The 17,496-nt window shown below is 42.0% G+C and overlaps 1 protein-coding gene and 1 long non-coding RNA gene across 2 annotated transcripts in view; one reads left to right on the plus strand and one right to left on the minus strand.

Moving 5' to 3' along the window:
* LOC140118957 (uncharacterized) overlaps positions 1 to 17,496 on the plus strand; it is a 109,010-nt gene that overhangs the window by 25,851 nt on the left and 65,663 nt on the right. The gene's annotated exons all lie outside the window — the stretch shown is intronic.
* LOC140118956 (polymeric immunoglobulin receptor-like) overlaps positions 7,975 to 17,496 on the minus strand; it is a 44,473-nt gene continuing 34,951 nt past the window's right edge. Inside the window, exon 7 of the mRNA XM_072137441.1 lies at positions 7,975 to 8,107. Within this exon, the coding sequence (XP_071993542.1) occupies positions 8,100 to 8,107 (8 nt within the window). The 3' untranslated portion in view covers positions 7,975 to 8,099. The remainder of the gene's footprint in view (positions 8,108 to 17,496) is intronic.

The following is a 17,496-nucleotide window of genomic DNA, read 5'->3' on the forward strand; positions in this document are numbered from 1 at the left end:
AGGCGAGCTTTCGCCAATCCAAGCCCCTGTCTCTAGGCTACTCCCCAAACAGCACTTCTAAGAACCTTTTGTATAAGATCAAGTGTAGTAGCGTTCTTATAAGTTTGGGATATGGCGGGTGAGGGGAATGTAAACAGATGCGCAAGAAGCGCTGAAATAATATCCGTAAATGGTAAAAGTTTGCCAGTGTATTTTGTGGATAACACAGCAGGGTGGCGACAAAGTTAACAACTTTGATGTGGAATCCATGAAAACAACCCAAATTTCGGCCTGACAAACCTCGTTTGATAAAGGGACGATGTATGGAGGCAGCTATATAGACGACTTTTGGAGGTAGCAATGGAGACAACGTGTGGAGGCTGCTATGGAGACAATTCAATTTGGATAGTGCCTGTATGTGGCAGTCCAAAAAATTTTTCAAACCAGAGGAGCAGGTAGGTGGCCCTCCAGAAAAATGGAATAGATTGAGTGCCTGTATGTGGCAGTCCAAAAAAGTTTTTAAACCAGAGGAGCAGGTAGGTGGCCCTCCAGAAAAATGGAATAGATTGAGTGCCTGTATGTGGCAGTCCAAAAAAGTTTTTAAACCAGAGGAGCAGGTAGGTGGCCCTCCAGAAAAATGGAATAGATTGAGTGCCTGTATGTGGCAGTCCAAAAAAGTTTTTAAACCAGAGGAGCAGGTAGGTGGCCCTCCAGAAAAATTGAATAGATTGAGTGCCTGTATGTGGCAGTCCAAAAAAGTTTTTAAACCAGAGGAGCAGGTAGGTGGCCCTCCAGAAAAATGGAATAGATTGAGTGCCTGTATGTGGCAGTCCAAAAAAGTTTTAAAACCAGAGGAGCAGGTAGGTGGCCCTCCAGAAAAATGGAATAGATTGAGTGCCTGTATGTGGCAGTCCAAAAAATTTTTCAAACCAGAGGAGCAGGTAGGTGGAGCTCCAGAAAAATTGAATAGATTGAGTGCCTGTATGTGGCACTCCCAAAAATTGTTTAAAACAGAGGACCGGGTCGGTGGCCCTCCAGAAAAATTAAATGCATAAAGTACTATAGGTAGAGCCAGTGGGCCCTGTCAAAAAATAGCCAGTTTCCTCTGCTTTACTGTACAAAGAGCAGGAGAAGGAGGAAAATGAGGAGGAGGAGTGGATAAATTATTCAGGTTGAGCTTCCTTCACCTGCTGGAGATTGGAAATTAGGAGAAATCCAGGCTTTATTCATCTTGATAAGCGTCAGCCTGTCAGCGCTGTCAGTCGACAGGCGTGTACGCTTATCAGTGATGATGCCACCAGCTGCACTGAAAACCCGCTCGGACAAGACGCTAGCGGCAGGGCAGGCAAGAACCTCCAAGGCGTACAGCGCCAGTTCGTGCCACATGTCCAGCTTTGAAACCCAGTAGTTGTAGGGAGCTGTGTGATCATTTAGGACGATGCTATGGTCAGCTACGTACTCCCTCACCATCTTTCTGTAAAGATCAGCCCTACTCTGCCGAGACTGGGGACAGGTGACAGTGTCTTGCTGGGGTGACATAAATCTGGCAAAAGCCTTGTAAAGCGTACCCTTGCCAGTGCTGGACAAGCTGCCTGCTCGCCTACTCTCCCTCGCTACTTGTCCCGCAGAACTACGCACTCTGCCGCTAGCGCTGTCAGAAGGGAAATACTGTTTCAGCTTGTGCACCAGGGCCTGCTGGTATTCATGCATTCTCACACTCCTTTCCTCTCCAGGGATGAGAGTGGAAAGATTTTGCTTGTACCGTGGGTCCAGGAGAGTGAACACCCAGTAATCGGTGCTGGAATAAATTCTTTGAACGCGAGGGTCACGGGATAGGCAGCCTAGCATGAAATCTGCCATATGCGCCAGAGTACCAACGCGTAAGAATTCACTCCCCTCACTGGCCTGACTGTCCATTTCCTCCTCCTCCAACTCCTCCAATTCCTCTTCTTCTGCCCATACACGCTCAACAGTGAAGGACTCAACAATGGTCCCCTCTTGTGTCTCGCCAACATTCTCCTCCTCTTCCTCCTCATCCTCCTCCACCTCCACCTCCTCCGATATGCGCTGAGAAACAGACCTAAGGGTGCTTTGGCTATCAACAAGGGAATCTTCTTCCCCCGTCTCTTGTGAGGAGCGCAAAGCTTCCGACTTCATGCTGACCAGAGAGTTTTTCAACAGGCCAAGCAGCGGGATGGTGAGGCTGATGATGGCGGCATCGCCACTGACCATCTGTGTTGACTCCTCAAAGTTACTCAGCACCTGACAGATATCAGACATCCACGTCCACTCCTCATTGTAGACTTGAGGAAGCTGACTGACCTGACTACCAGTTCTGGTGGAAGTTGACATCTGGCAATCTACAATCGCTCGGCGCTGCTGGTAAACTCTGGATAACATGGTCAGTGTTGAATTCCACCTCGTGGGCACGTCGCACAACAGTCGGTGAGCGGGCAGTTGGAGGCGGCGCTGCGCTGCCCTGAGAGTGGCAGCATCTGTGCTGGACTTCCTGAAATGCGCACAGATGCGGCGCACCTTCGTGAGCAAATCAGACAGATTGGGGTATGTCTTGAGGAAACGCTGAACTATCAGATTTAACACATGGGCCAGGCATGGCACATGTGTCAGTCTGCCGAGTTGCAGAGCCGCCACCAGGTTACGGCCGTTGTCACACACAACCATGCCTGGCTTCAGGTTCAGCGGTGCCAGCCACAGATCAGTCTGCGCCGTGATGCCCTGTAATAGTTCTTGGGCGGTGTGCCTTTTATCGCCTAGGCTCAGCAGGCTTTGCTACGGGAGCTTCACTAGTTGACACTTTTGGCGCTGATGCACCAGCTCTGGCCCTGCCTCTCCGTCTGGCCCCACCACTGCCTCTTCCAACCTGTTCTGGTCGAGGACTCTCCTCCGTCTCAGAAGCACTGTGTTCACCCGGCCTCTCAACCCAGCTTGGGTCTGTCACCTCATCATCCTCCGATCCCTCAGTTTGCTCCCCCCTCGGACTTCCTGCCCTGACAACAACTTCCCCACTGTCTGACAACCGTGTCTCCTCATCGTCGGACACCTCTTTACACACTCCTTCCACTACGTCAACAAGGTCATCATCACCCACAGACTGCGACTGGTGGAAAACCTGGGCATCGGAAAATTGCTCATCAGCAACCGGACAAGTGGTTTGTGACTGTGGGAATGGTCCAGAAAACAGTTCCTCAGAGTATGCCGGTTCAAATGGCAAATTTTGCTGGGAGGGGGCAGACTGGGGGGGAGGAGGCTGAGGTTCAGGAGCTGGAGGAGTGCCGATTTCGGTGACATGGGTGGACTGCGTGGAAGACTGACTGGTGGACAAATTGCTCGAAGCATTGTCGGCAATCCACGACATCACCTGTTCGCACTGTTCTGGCCTCAACAGTGCTCTACCACGATTCCCAGTAACTTCAGACATGAACCTAGGGAGTGTAGCTCTGCGGCGTTCCCCTGCTCCCTCATAAGCAGGTGGTGTCTCACCCCGCCCAGGACCACGGCCTCTGACCCCTGCAGTAGTTGGACGCCCACGTCCCCGCCCTCGTCCTCTACCCCTAGCCCTCGGGTTAAACATTTTGAAAATGAGAGTTATAACTTGAATTTTTTTTTTACTTTTTTTTTTTGTTTGTTTTTTTTTGTGTTTTTTAGTTTTTAAAACCAAACGATGCTATCCTATTGCTATGGCTATTTTATAGCCAAGTATGAAAGCACACTGCTATGCCAGATGAGATGACGCTGAGTTATGAAAAAAATAAACGTAAAATAAAAAAGGAAATGGCAGACTGTGCCTAATTGAAATACAACCCCGGCCCTAATAAATTTCCCACTTCGGTCTTTGCGATGGATATGTGCGTCACTAAGCGCAAAACACAGTGGTCGCAAGTCTGACTCCAAATTGCTCACAATTTGCTAGTAGATGCACTGCAACAACTACAGCCACCAGCAGATCAACCAGAAATCAAATATATATAACGCTACTGTAGGCGTAATTAAGCCGTTTGTATTCTCCTATGGCTATTTTCTAGCCAAGTATTACAGCACACTACTATGCCAGATGAGATGACGCTGAGTTATGAAAAAAATAAACGTAAAATAAAAAAGGAAATGGCAGACTGTGCCTAATTGAAATACAACCCCGGCCCCTAATAAATTTTCCCACTTCGGTCTTTGCGATGGATATGTGCGTCACTAAGCGCAAAACACAGTGGTCGCAAGTCTGACTCCAAATTGCTCACAATTTGCTAGTAGATGCACTGCAACAACTACAGCCACCAGCAGATCAACCAGAAATCAAATATATATAACGCTACTGTAGGCGTAATTAAGCCGTTTGTATTCTCCTATGGCTATTTTCTAGCCAAGTATTACAGCACACTACTATGCCAGATGAGATGACGCTGAGTTATGAAAAAAATAAACGTAAAATAAAAAAGGAAATGGCAGACTGTGCCTAATTGAAATACAACCCCGGCCCCTAATAAATTTTCCCACTTCGGTCTTTGCGATGGATATGTGCGTCACTAAAACACAGTGGTCGCAAGTCTGACTCCAAATTGCTCACAATTTACTAGTAGATGCACTGCAACAACTACAGCCACCAGCAGATCAACCAGAAATCAAATATATATAACGCTACTGTAGGCGTAATTAAGCCGTTTGGATTCTCCTATGGCTATTTTCTAGCCAAGTATTACAGCACACTACTATGCAAGATGAGATGACGCTGAGTTATGAAAAAAATAAACGTAAAATAAAAAAGGAAATGGCAGACTGTGCCTAATTGAAATACAACCCCGGCCCCTAATAAATTTTCCCACTTCGGTCTTTGCGATGGATATGTGCGTCACTAAAACACAGTGGTCGCAAGTCTGACTCCAAATTGCTCACAATTTACTAGTAGATGCACTGCAACAACTACAGCCACCAGCAGATCAACCAGAAATCAAATATATATAACGCTACTGTAGGCGTAATTAAGCCGTTTGTATTCTCCTATGGCTATTTTCTAGCCAAGTATTACAGCACACTACTATGCCAGATGAGATGACGCTGAGTTATGAAAAAAATAAACGTAAAATAAAAAAGGAAATGGCAGACTGTGCCTAATTGAAATACAACCCCGGGCCCTAATAAATTTTCCCACTTCGGTCTTTGCGATGGATATGTGCGTCACTAAAACACAGTGGTCGCAAGTCTGACTCCAAATTGCTCACAATTTACTAGTAGATGCACTGCAACAACTACAGAACTACAGCCACCAGCAGATCAACCAGAAATCAAATATATATAACGCTACTGTAGGCGTAATTAAGCCGTTTGTATTCTCCTATGGCTATTTTCTAGCCAAGTATTACAGCACACTACTATGCAAGATGAGATGACACTGCGTTATTAAAACAATAAACGTAAAATAAAAAGAAACTGGCAGACTGTGCCTAATTCTACTCAAACCCCTAATAAATTTTCCCACTTTGGTGTTTGAGGTGGATATGTGTGTCACTAAGAGCTAAACACAACGGTAGCAAGTCCCCTGCTAATTCCTCACAATATGGTACTAGCTGCAAATAAAAAAAAAAAAAAATTATAACGTTATTGTAGCCCTAAGAAGGGCTGTTGGGTTCTTTTAGAATCACTCCTGCCTAACAGTAAGCTAATAGAACACCCTAACGCTTTCCCTGACCAGCAGCAGCTCTCTCCCTAGCGGCATCCAGACAGAGAATGATCCGAGCAGCGCGGGCAGCGGCTAGTCTATCCCAGGGTCACCTGATCTGGCCAGCCAACCACTGCTATCTACGTGTAAGGGTACCACGTCATGCTGGGTGGAGTGCAGAGTCTCCTGGCTTGTGATTGGCTCTGTTTCTGGCCGCCAAAAAGCAAAACGGCGGGAGCTGCCATTTTCTCGAGCGGGCGAAATACTCGTCCGAGCAACGAGCAGTTACGAGTACACTAATGCTCGATCGAGCATCAAGCTCGGACGAGTATGTTCGCTCATCTCTAGTTAATACCAATAAATATAAACATTGATTTTTCTCTATAATTACTAATGGCTCAAAAACAAGGTATTTCTGGAACAGGGCCGCATCTGCCATGAGGCAGGATGAAAATCCTGCCTCAGGCGGCAGATGGCATAGCTCTGAGGGAGGCGGCGGTTCACAGCTCAACCACTGTGTACCTGCATGTGTACTGCTGCTTCTAGCACCAGTGCTGCCCAGGCACTGCAATCAGTTCTCTCAGGGAAGCGTATGGGCGGCGCTGGCTTCCTGGATGCCCCGCTGGCTGCCTGTGATGTCCGGGAGGGATGGTGCTGCTAGGCGCAGAGGTTACACATACAGCTGATCCTCCTGCGCTCTGCAGTGTAGGGAGAGTAAGTCCCGCCCACCAGCTCGGAGCTTCAGCAGACTTGTCCTGTGTGCTGCTGCTGTCTCCCCTCCCTCTCCTGCACTGTTCTAGTAGTTTACTGTGTAGTCAGCAGTGACAGGAGGGAAGGGGAAGAATTAACAGGGACACAGGAAGTCGAACAGGAGGACAGGAAAGTAATGCAACAGATGCCCAACTCCTTCCCTGAAGCTGATCCCTCCAGCAGCCCAAACTTGTGTCCCACCTCAGCTGCTCCCTTCCTCATCAGTGGCCCAGTCTTATCTTATGACACCCCCATCTGCTGCATCATCTGCAAGATCTAGAAAAAATGTAAGTAGTTATTTTTGATCTGAGTGTATTGCATGTATCTGTGTATAATATGAATATATATGGAATGTGTATATGCATGTAGTAAGAGTGTCTGGGGAATGTGTACATTTTTAGTGTGATGTAAATGTGCATTTAATGGCCCATGGCACTCACTATAAGGCAAAGTGCACCAGATAAATGAAGACTGGAAGAAAAAATGTGGCGCTCCCTGCATGGGCAAAACTCATATAAACTGAGCGCAGCAGTTTCTTTTATGGTCACTCAGTTTAATGAACGTTCGCCACAATTAGGTCTGGCTTGCCAACATACATATGGGGCTCAGTGTTATGTTCTGATGCTCTTCTGCTTTTTCTCCATTTATTACACCTACATGCTAAAACAAGCCGATCATGCATGTGTATATGGGTATTGGAAGAAATAGCTATCAACTTAATGAAGGTTCATATGCTGGCAATCACTATCTGTGTACGGGATGTATTAGTCTTGCACTACTTTGATAGTTTTGAAAGCGGTGTGTGAGTCTCAAAAAGACTGGCGTGCACAGTGTTTGTTCCGTACCTCACTGCATCAGGAAAGGTCCTTCACAACCTTTGAAGAGAATAATACTTAAATGAGCGGTGCTGTACACTTCAATTGATGAAGAGAGTGATGTATAATATATTAATATGGGGGGGCGGCATTTCAGTTATCGCCTCAGGCAGCAAAAAGGCTAGAATCGGCCCTGTTCTGGAAAGTGTACAAAGTATGTACCACACATGGTTGTATCTACTTGTAGGTAATTTAGGAACTATTGCAAGTATGTCTTTGTATATAGTTCATGAGCAGGGGTGGATTAAGATGCCCATGTGACCTTAGCTGTAAAAAAAATGTTAATCATTAAAAGTCTAGTTTTTAATGGCATTTACTTCCTTCATAATGTACTAGTATGAAGTTACTTGGGCAAGGAGGAAGAGTCCCTCAATTACACTTTTAGTTCTACAGTTTGAGGATCTTTGAAGGTTGTGGAAGATATGTTATATAAGAATGTGTTGAAAGCATGAGGATTTCATGGCTGGAGGTACTTCTTTTTATTATCTCTATAGGGCAGTATTTAAACTTGGCAATTGCTTCAGCTGGTCATGGTTCCCCTAGAAGCCTTGAGCCCTAGAAAGCTGCCCAAACCTCCTATATTATAATCCACTAAGGTTCATGAGTAGAGTACTACTCATACAAGCAATGTTTTTTGGTTATATGCATATATATATATATATACATCATTAAGAAACATATTATACAATCAATTTTACAGGTAACAAAAGAGTCCGATCACATGCAATCTCCTGACCCTTACATAGCCTTAATACTTAATAAATAAATCCACACTGAGAAGAGAAAAACACATTTATTTTTTTCAGTTACTTTCTAGGGTGTCCTCTTCAGACTTCTGCAAAAAAATATATAGAAAGTATAAAAATAAGTATTTTACATTTTTCCCATTTTTTCTTTTAAGCCAAAAATATTTGTGCATTGCGCTAATTTAGTATGCAAACCTTCTTACTTTTAAATGAAATATAACTCAAATGGAGACAGCTGAAAAAAAGAATATGTTCACGTATTCTAGAAGGAAATATCTATCAGGAAGCAGCAACATGATCTAATAAGGAACACCCTCAGTAAAAATTCTTGTTAGGCCAGTTTCCCACAGCAGTATGTAATATTTTGTATATTGTGTATTTTGTTTGTATGTAGTATTTTGCATCAGTATTTGGAAGCCAAAATAAAAGAAAAATGGATTCTACATGCATAAAGATAAAATTTTTTCCTTTATACTGTTCCTCTTTAAAGATTTGTCAGATTCCAAAGACCAAGCACAGTGCACTGGACGGGCGCCCTTGCATCATACAGAAATATGGTACATTGACTCCCTAACTGCCAGCCGAACAGCAGCATCATGCAGGGACTCCTTGCATCATTATCCATTGTAATCCAATGACTCCCATACACTGCACTATGCTTGGTCTGTGGGATCTGGTCAGTACACAGGTCCATTTTTATGGGCAGGGCATGTTCATTTGCAAGAGTGCCTAAAAAAATCAAAACTCCCTCCTTAGCAACAATGAAGGAAGACTATAGGATTACATCTAATCTCCTTTTTGATTACACAACTCTACTGATGAGTAACTCTTTCTGCTTTATGCTTGCTGATATTCTATTGGAACTATTTTCTAACAAAGATTTTATCAACCACTTTTAGGCCATATTTCCTTATCAAGCTGAAAGTGAAAGTAAGAGACAGGGATAGAAAAAATATTTTTAAAGGTAATGCTCATAGAAAATTAAAAAAATTGAATATAGAAAAGAGAGAACAGAAAGGCTGAAAACAAACACACAAAGAGCAGAAAGAGACCCTCTGCCTCAAGATTTTATACCCCAGTTAAAAAGCTCTTCTTTTTCAATATTGAACAGTATACAAAAGTATCAAGCACAGTGATAGTGAACATGTGCTTGGACAGTTTGGACACACCTTCTCATTCATAGGGTTTTCTGTATTTTCAAGACTATAAAAATTTGTAGATTCACACTGAAGGCATCGAAGCTATGAATTTAACACATGTGGAATTAAATACTTAACAAAAAAGTGTGAAACAACTGAAAATATGTCTCATATTTAAGGTTCTTCAAAGTAGCCGCCATTTGTTTTGATTATTGTCTTTAAGGCCGGTTTCACACTTGCGAGTGTAATGCGATGAACTCGCATCACACTCGCAACGCATGCAGCCCGGATCGCACAGCCCGAACGCTGCAAACCGGGAGTGAACTCAGCATGTCAGTTCACTCCCGGTTCACAGTGTTCGGGCCTTGCGATCCGGGCAGCATGCATTGCGATTGTGATGTGAGTTCATCGCATTACACTCGCAAGTGTGGAACGGACCTAACACTCTTGGCATTCTCTTGATGATCTTCATGAGGTAGTCACCAGAAAATGATTTCACATAACAGGTGCTCTGTCAGATTTATTAAGTTGGATTTCTTGCCTTATAAATGAGGTTGGAACCATCAGTTGTGTTGTTCAGAAGTCAGGTGGATACAGACTGATAGTCCTACTGAATAGACTGTTAGAATTTGTATTATGGCTAGAAAAAAGCATTTAAGTAAAGAAAAAAAGGAGTGGCCATCATTTCTTTTAAAAATGAAGGTCATTCAGTCAGAAAAATTGGGAAAACTTTTAAAATCATGAAAATACACAAAACTCTTTGAATGAGAAAGTGCGTCCAAACTTTTGGTCTGTAGTATATATATGGGTGTGTGTGTGTGTGTTTTTAATGGGATATTCCAACTGTTGTTTACAGTTGTGTGAAATAGGATTTTTTTGGTTTACCTTTTAGCAAATCATCTACAGAGATTAGTGGTTTGGTAAGGTGAAACTTCAAATAGATCAATATTGTGGATGACATTTCAGGATGTAATACAATTAAAGGGGTATTTCCCTTTACAAGTTTCTTATATGTACTCAGGATAAGAAAATAACACATTCTCTAATGCAGCATTTCACAGATATAAGTCCAACCTGTCTCTATCAGTCCTGGTGTATACAATTTCAGTTGCCCCTAGACACAACTTCTGACTTAGGGTCAGGCGCAATCTTGGATTTCTGTGTCAAATAGTGCAGATGAGAGTTCTGTGTCTCTTTCTGCTGAGCCTGCAGCCACGAACCTTGCAGTGCCTGAACCGAGCTCAGAGACACTCACTGATTACTTCCTGTCAGGACATCGTGAGCAGAGAGAGAGGCTGCAAACTGCAAACTACAAGCAAATAAGTGATCCAGGTTAAGGGAGAGGCAGGCACATATCTGTGAGATGTAGCAGAGCTCATAGTGTAACAGTGTAAACTTCTGTCAGCCTCTGTCTGTCATGCCTCTGAGCAATCTCATGCATCTCTGATCTGTCTCATCTCTCTTTCTATGTGTCAGTGTGTTAGTACAATGGCAGATGACAGTGTATATACACCTGTACCCTGATAATGTAACCATATTGTCACCCCACAGAACTAGATTGGTTATAATGTAACTGCTTAGAGAGTGCCTGCACACACTCTGGGATTTTGCACTGAGGAGCCGAGGAGTGATAGGAGCTAAAACAGCAATAAAACTGAGTAAAATTGTAAGTAAGGGTTTAAAATTATCTTTATTGTGTTAACATCACTAGGGGATTAAAATGTGAGAATTTTCTTTCATCGGAAAACCCATTTAATGAAATAACCTTTAACTTTGGAAACAAACTGCTAGTTTATAGATGTAGTTTGTAGTTTACTTGATGCAGACAACACATTTAACCAAATTAAATTAAAAATAGGCTATTTTAATTCTATTATTTATTGGATATATTTGACCAGGCTTATTTGTGCCTTGATGGCTGTCAGAACCCTGTAAATGGGGTTTAGCTGCAGAGTTCTGAGCTTGTATACCACACCCAAGGCTGCTCTGCTGGAGCTGTAATTGACAGCTGCCTTGTTATCTAGGTTGAGCAGGGTGTGAAAACTGGCTGGTCTCGTCTTTGAGCTAGTCTGTTTCAGGCACCAGTGGAGTGGTGGATGGTTGTGCCAATCAGCATCTGGGGTGGCATCTGGAAACTACTCCAATACTTGCTCCTCCACCTTCCAGCTGCTGGTTATACTAATGTTTTTACACTTTTAGTTTTTCTTCTATTGCCATATTGCTTGTATTCTGACCCTTGCTTTGCTAGCTGACTACTCTTTTACCTAACTATTCTGTACCTCGCTGCCATCTTGGTTTTGAAAAGATTATCCTGACTTTGCTTGTGTTTGTCTAGTTATCTGTCTGTTTGTCTCTCTCTGTTTGTCATCTGTCCTGAGCACATAGTCAGAATGGGAACTGTTGACCAGTTGCCATGTGTGGGTTTGTGCAGGGTTTGACAATCAGGCATGTACAAGGGTCATGGGTAGCTCTAGCATCTAGAAATAACTTTAGAATAATTTAACATACCCAAGTGATTTTCAAATTTTTGTGACACCATTATCCATTTTCAAAATGTCCTGCTTTTGAAACAAATCTTACTAGCCAAATTAGTTAACTAACATTTACCATATGTCTGGTTTGTGTTGTCATTATTTTTAAAATATTCTTTATAACATTAAAATGCTAGAAAGATTATAGATCAAACAGCATTTTTCCATTTTTTATTACTATAGGAATTACCCTACATAAAATGCTTCCTAAATTAGTAACAGATCAAGGCACAGAAAGAGAGTTGTCCTGTACTCTCATAGTTGACCACTGGTTGGTGTCACATGCCAGGTATATTTAAAGAATCCAAATATATCTTTATATCCCCATCACTCAGATATATCTCTGAAAACTCCACTCTCAAAAATGTGGCAGAGTAAGCAAATATAAACCATATACAAAAATAAATATGATCAGTATGACCTTATGGACCCCTTGAGGTTTCAAAAGATCAATTAATTATTGATTTTTACAAACACCCCCTGAACACACAGGTTCCAGGAGGCCCGGGTAGGGAGACGGAATAGTCCATGCAACCCCCTGAACAGCCCCTTTCACTCGCCTCAGTGAAACAGAGCCTTGTCAGTATGGTAGTCTGCAAATAACTTTCTAGATATAAGCCTGGTCCGTAATGGGCTTATATAAGTCACAAGTCAACCCAGATAATGTATAGACTGGTGGCCAAAATTATTGGCACCCCTGCAATACTATCAGTTAATATAAAATATTTTTTTTTTTCCAAAAAATGATTGCAATCAGAAATTCTTTGGTATTATTATGTTCATTTAATTTGTCTTCAATGGAAAACCACAAAAAGAATTGTCAAAAAGCCAAATTGGATATAATTCCACACCAAAAAAAGGGGATGGACAAAAGTATTGGCACGGTTTAAAAAATCATGTGATGCTTCTCTAATTTGTGTAATTAACAGCACCTGTAACTTACCTTTGGCACCTAACAGGTGGTGGCAATAACTAAATCACACTTGCAGCCAGATGAAATAGATTAAAGTTGACTCAACCTCTGTCCTGTGTCCTTGTGTGTACCACATTGAGCATGGAGAAAGCAAAGAAGACCAAAGAACTGTCTGAGGTCTTGAGAATCAAAATTGTGAGGAAGCATGAGCAATCTCAAGGCTAAAAGTCCATCTCCAAAGACCTGAATGTTCCTGTATCTACCGTGCGCAGTGTCATCAAGAAGTGTAAAGCCCCTCGCACTATAGCTTACCTCCCTAGATGTGGGCGGAAAAGAAAAATTGGAGAGATTTCAATGCAAGATTGTGCGAATGGTGGATAAAAAACCTCGACTAGCATCCAAACAAGTTCAAGCTGCCCTGCAGTCCTAGGGTACAACCATGTCAACCCGTACTATTCATTGGTGACTGAATGAAAATGGACTATATGGTAGGAAGACCTCACTTCTTACACCAGGCTGGAGTTTGCCAAAACTTACCTGAGAAAGCCTAAAACATTTTGGGAGAATGTTCTCTGGTCAGATAAGACAAAAGTAGAACTTTTTGGTAAACGGCATCAACATAGAGTTTACAGAAAAAAAGAGGCCTTCAAAGAAAAGTACATGGTCTCTACAGTCAAACATGGCGGAGGTTCCCTGATGTTTTGGCATTGCTTTGCTGCCGTGGGCACTGGACTTCTTACCCCTGTGCATGGCATTATAAAGTCTGAAGATTACCAACAAATTTTGAAGCATAATGTAGGGCCCAGTGTGGGAAAGCTGGGTTTCCCTCAGAGGTCATGGGTCTTCCCAAAACACACTTCAAAAAGCACTAGAAAATGGTTTGAGAGTAATCTGGAAACTTCTAAAGTGGCCAGCGATGAGTCCAGACCTGAATCCCATAGAACACCTGTGAACAGATCTCAAAATGGCAGTTTGGAGAAGGTGCCTTCAAATCTCAGGGACCTTCTTTTGTCAAAGAAGAATGGCCTAAAATTCCAGCAGAGCATTGTAAAAAACTCATTGATGGTTACTGCAAGCGGTTGTTCACAGTGATTTTGTCTAAAGGTTGTGCTACCAAGTATAAGGCTGAGGGTGCCAAAACTGTTGTCCGGCCCATTTGTGGAGTTTTGTGTAAAATGCTCAATGATTTGACTTTTTTTCATTCTCTTTTGTGTTTTTTCATTGCAAGCAAAATAAATGAATTTGTGATTGTGATCGTTTCCGGAAGAAAATGAGTATTATATCTGATAGAATTGCAGGGGTGCCAATACTTTTGTGGATCAAGATAAAAGAGGTTAAGAGGTTAAATTTATATAATTACTTGCCTAAAAGTAGACAATACAATACACAAAAGAAAATATGTGCACAGTAGACACAGGAAGAGTGCAAGTTACAAGTGGACATAAGTTAAAGATTTTCCCCAGAAAATGAATAATGGCCATGGGGTTCATATGCTTTTTAGGGTTGTGTATACACACCCCTGGACCTAGCTGGATGCAAGTACCTCCTGCATGGATCAGATCCAGAACCTTAGATGAATTTTAACATCTCAATAGGAGCTCAAAGGACTATGGTTTTGGAATCATCAGAACCATTCGGATCTCCAGTACCTATTGAGACTGAACATGACCCACTTGCTATGCTCCCATAGATAGTTCCGCATATCTCCTCATCCAAGGACCCCTAGAATAGACTGAGACACAGGTGTGGGTTTGCTCCACTAGCCCGATGCCAGAAATGTTTCTGATATTTGGCTGGGGTGGTGCATAATTCCATAACTACATGTGTAGTTATTGGCCATATGCACTTTTGAAGTTTTTGAGGGAAATCTATGAAGATTCTTGGTGCCAAAATGTTTACACTAGGTGTGAAGTAGGCTTTTGAGACTTCTTCCCCTTATCCAGTTCATCTTCAAGATAAGGCAAGGGGGGTGAGGAATAGTGCAGTTCTATGTAATGCACTGATGTATATGAAAAGATCTGGCATGTGCACCCCTTCCCATATACTTCAATATTTAAAACAATCAGGTTATATACCATAAAATAAACCATTTTATACAAATTGTAATGGTCTATGGAAAATGGCAATTTCCCTAACAAGGGACAAAAGATAACAATATAAAGTTGTAAGTGTAACATTTGCGACTAGGAGCACAGGATACACGCACCTTGACGTGTGTTTCGCCAACCTTCAGCTTCATCAGAAGGTGACAATTATGGTATTATTGGGCTTTTTCAACTACAATTTAATAAAGATCATCATATATTTTAGAATGGAGTGTCTTTTCTTTTTTTGTGTAGCTTGCATAGTTGGTTGTAAGTGGGGTTTGAAAGTCCTATCAACACAAACTTTCAGCACCCCATTTTAAAAACCTATCCCTTCAAACAAATTAAAATAGCATATAGGAAGCTTTTTAAACATTTAACCCGTTAACGACCTGTCCCTTTTTTGTTTTTATTTCCATTTTTCACTCCCCATCTTCATAAATCTATAACTATTTTATTTTTCCATGTACAGAGATGTATGATGGCTTATTTTCTGCGTAAAAAATTGCACTTCATAGTGATGGTATTGAATATTTCATGCTGTGTACTTGGGAAAAAAAATCCAAAAACGCATTTGCAATGTTTTCTTGTGAGCTCAGATTTTACGGCTTTCGTGTGCGCCCCAAATTACATGTCTACTTTATTCTTTGGGTTGTTAAAATCACGGAAATATCAACTTTGTATAGGTTTTATAATGTTTTCATACAGTTACAAAAATTAAAACCTCCTGTAAATTCTTTTTTTTTTTTTGCCATCTTCTGGTGCTAATAACTTTGTTATACTTTGGTTTACGGAGCTGTGGATGGTGTAATTTTTTGCAACTTTTGATGACGCTTTCAATGCTATCATTTTTAGAAAGGTACAACTGTTTGATCACTTTTTATAGAATTTTTTATATTTTTAAAAATGGCAAAAAGTACCATTTTCGACTTGGGGTGCTATTTTCTATTACAGGGTTAAACTATTATGATAGATCGGGCATTTTTGGACGCGGCGATGCCTAATGTGTTTATGATTTTTTATATTTTTTTTATATTTACAGTGCCTACAAGTAGTATTCAACCCCCTGCAGATTTAGCAGGTTTGATAAGAAGCAAATAAGGTAGAGCCTTCAAACTTCAAACAAGAGCAGGATTCATTAACAGATGCATAAATCTTACAAACCAAAAAGTTATGTTGCTCAGATAAATTTTAATAAATTTTAAACATAAAAGTGTGGGTCAATTATTATTCAACCCCTCAAACCCCCAGAATTCTGTTTGGTTCCCCTAAAGTATTAAGAAGTAGTTCATGTACAAAGAACAATGAGCTTCACATGTTTGGATTAATTATCTGTTTTTCCAGCCTTTTCTGACTATTTAAGACCCTCCCCAAACTTGTGAACAGCCTCATACATGGTCAACATGGGAAAGACAAAGGAGCATTCCAAGGCCATTAGAGACAAGATCGTGGAGGGTCACAAGGCTGGCAAGGGGTACAAAACCCTTTCCAAGGAGTTGGGCCTACCTGTCTCCACTGTTGGGAGCATCATCCGGAAGTGGAAGGCTTATGGAACTATTGTTAGCCTTCCACGGCCTGGACAGCCTTTGAAGGTTTCCTCCCGTGCCCAGGCCAGGCTTGTCCGAAGAGTCAAGGCTAACCCAAGGACAACAAATAATGAGCTCCGGGAAGATCTCATGGCAGTGGGGACATTGGTTTCAGTCAATCACATAAATAACGTACTCCACCGCAATGGTCTCCGTTCCAGACGAGCACGTAAGGTACCTTTACTTTCTAAGCGTCATGTCAAGGCTCGTTTAAAGTTTGCTCATGATCACTTGGAGGACTCTGAAACAGACTGGTTCAGGGTTCTCTGGTCTGATGAGACCAAGATCGAGGTCTTTGGTGCCAACCACACGTGACATTTGGAGACTGGATGGCACTGCATACGACCCCAAGAATACCATCCCTACAGTCAAGCATGGTGGTGGCAGCAACATGCTGTGGGGCTGCTTCTCAGCTAAGGTGCCTGGCCATCTGGCCGCATTCATGGGAAGACGGATAGCATGGCCTACTTGGAGATTTTGGCCAAGAACCTCCGCTCCTCCATCAAGGATCTTAAGATGCGTCGTCATTTCATCTTCCAACAAGACAACGACCCAAAGCACACAGCCAATAAAACCAAGACCTGGTTCAAGAGGGAAAAATCAATGTGTTGCAATGGCCTAGTCAGTCTCCTGACCTTAACCCAATTGAAAACTTGTGGAAGGAGCTCAAGACTAAAGTCCACATGAGACACCCAAAGAACCTAGATAATGTGGAGAAGATCTGCATGGAGGAGTGGGCCAAGATAACTCCAGAGACCTGTGCCGGCCTGATCAAGTCTTATAAAAGACGATTATTAGCTGTAATTGCAAACAAGGGTTATTCCACTAAATATTAAACCTAGGGGTTGAATAATAATTGACCCACACTTTTATGTTTAAAATGTATTAAAATATAACTAAGCAACATAACTTTTTGGTTTGTAAGATTTATGCATCTGTTAATAAATCCTGCTCTTGTTTGAAGTTTGAGGGCTCTAACTTATTTGCTTCTTATCAAACCTCCTAAATCTGCAGGGGGTTGAATACTACTTGTAGGCACTGTATATCAGTTCTAGGGAAAGGGGGTGATTTTAATTTGTATGGTTTTTTTTATTACAATTTGTTTTAACTTTTTAGTTAAACACTTTAACTTTTTATTATTGCAGAAGTACATGCACCCCCTGCATCTGCAGCTGAACCTGGGAAAGGGTGATGTAATGATGCTGTACATATTTAGAACATAGTT

This window comes from Engystomops pustulosus, chromosome 2 (assembly GCF_040894005.1).
Source record: "Engystomops pustulosus chromosome 2, aEngPut4.maternal, whole genome shotgun sequence".
NCBI lineage: Eukaryota > Metazoa > Chordata > Amphibia > Anura > Leptodactylidae > Engystomops > Engystomops pustulosus.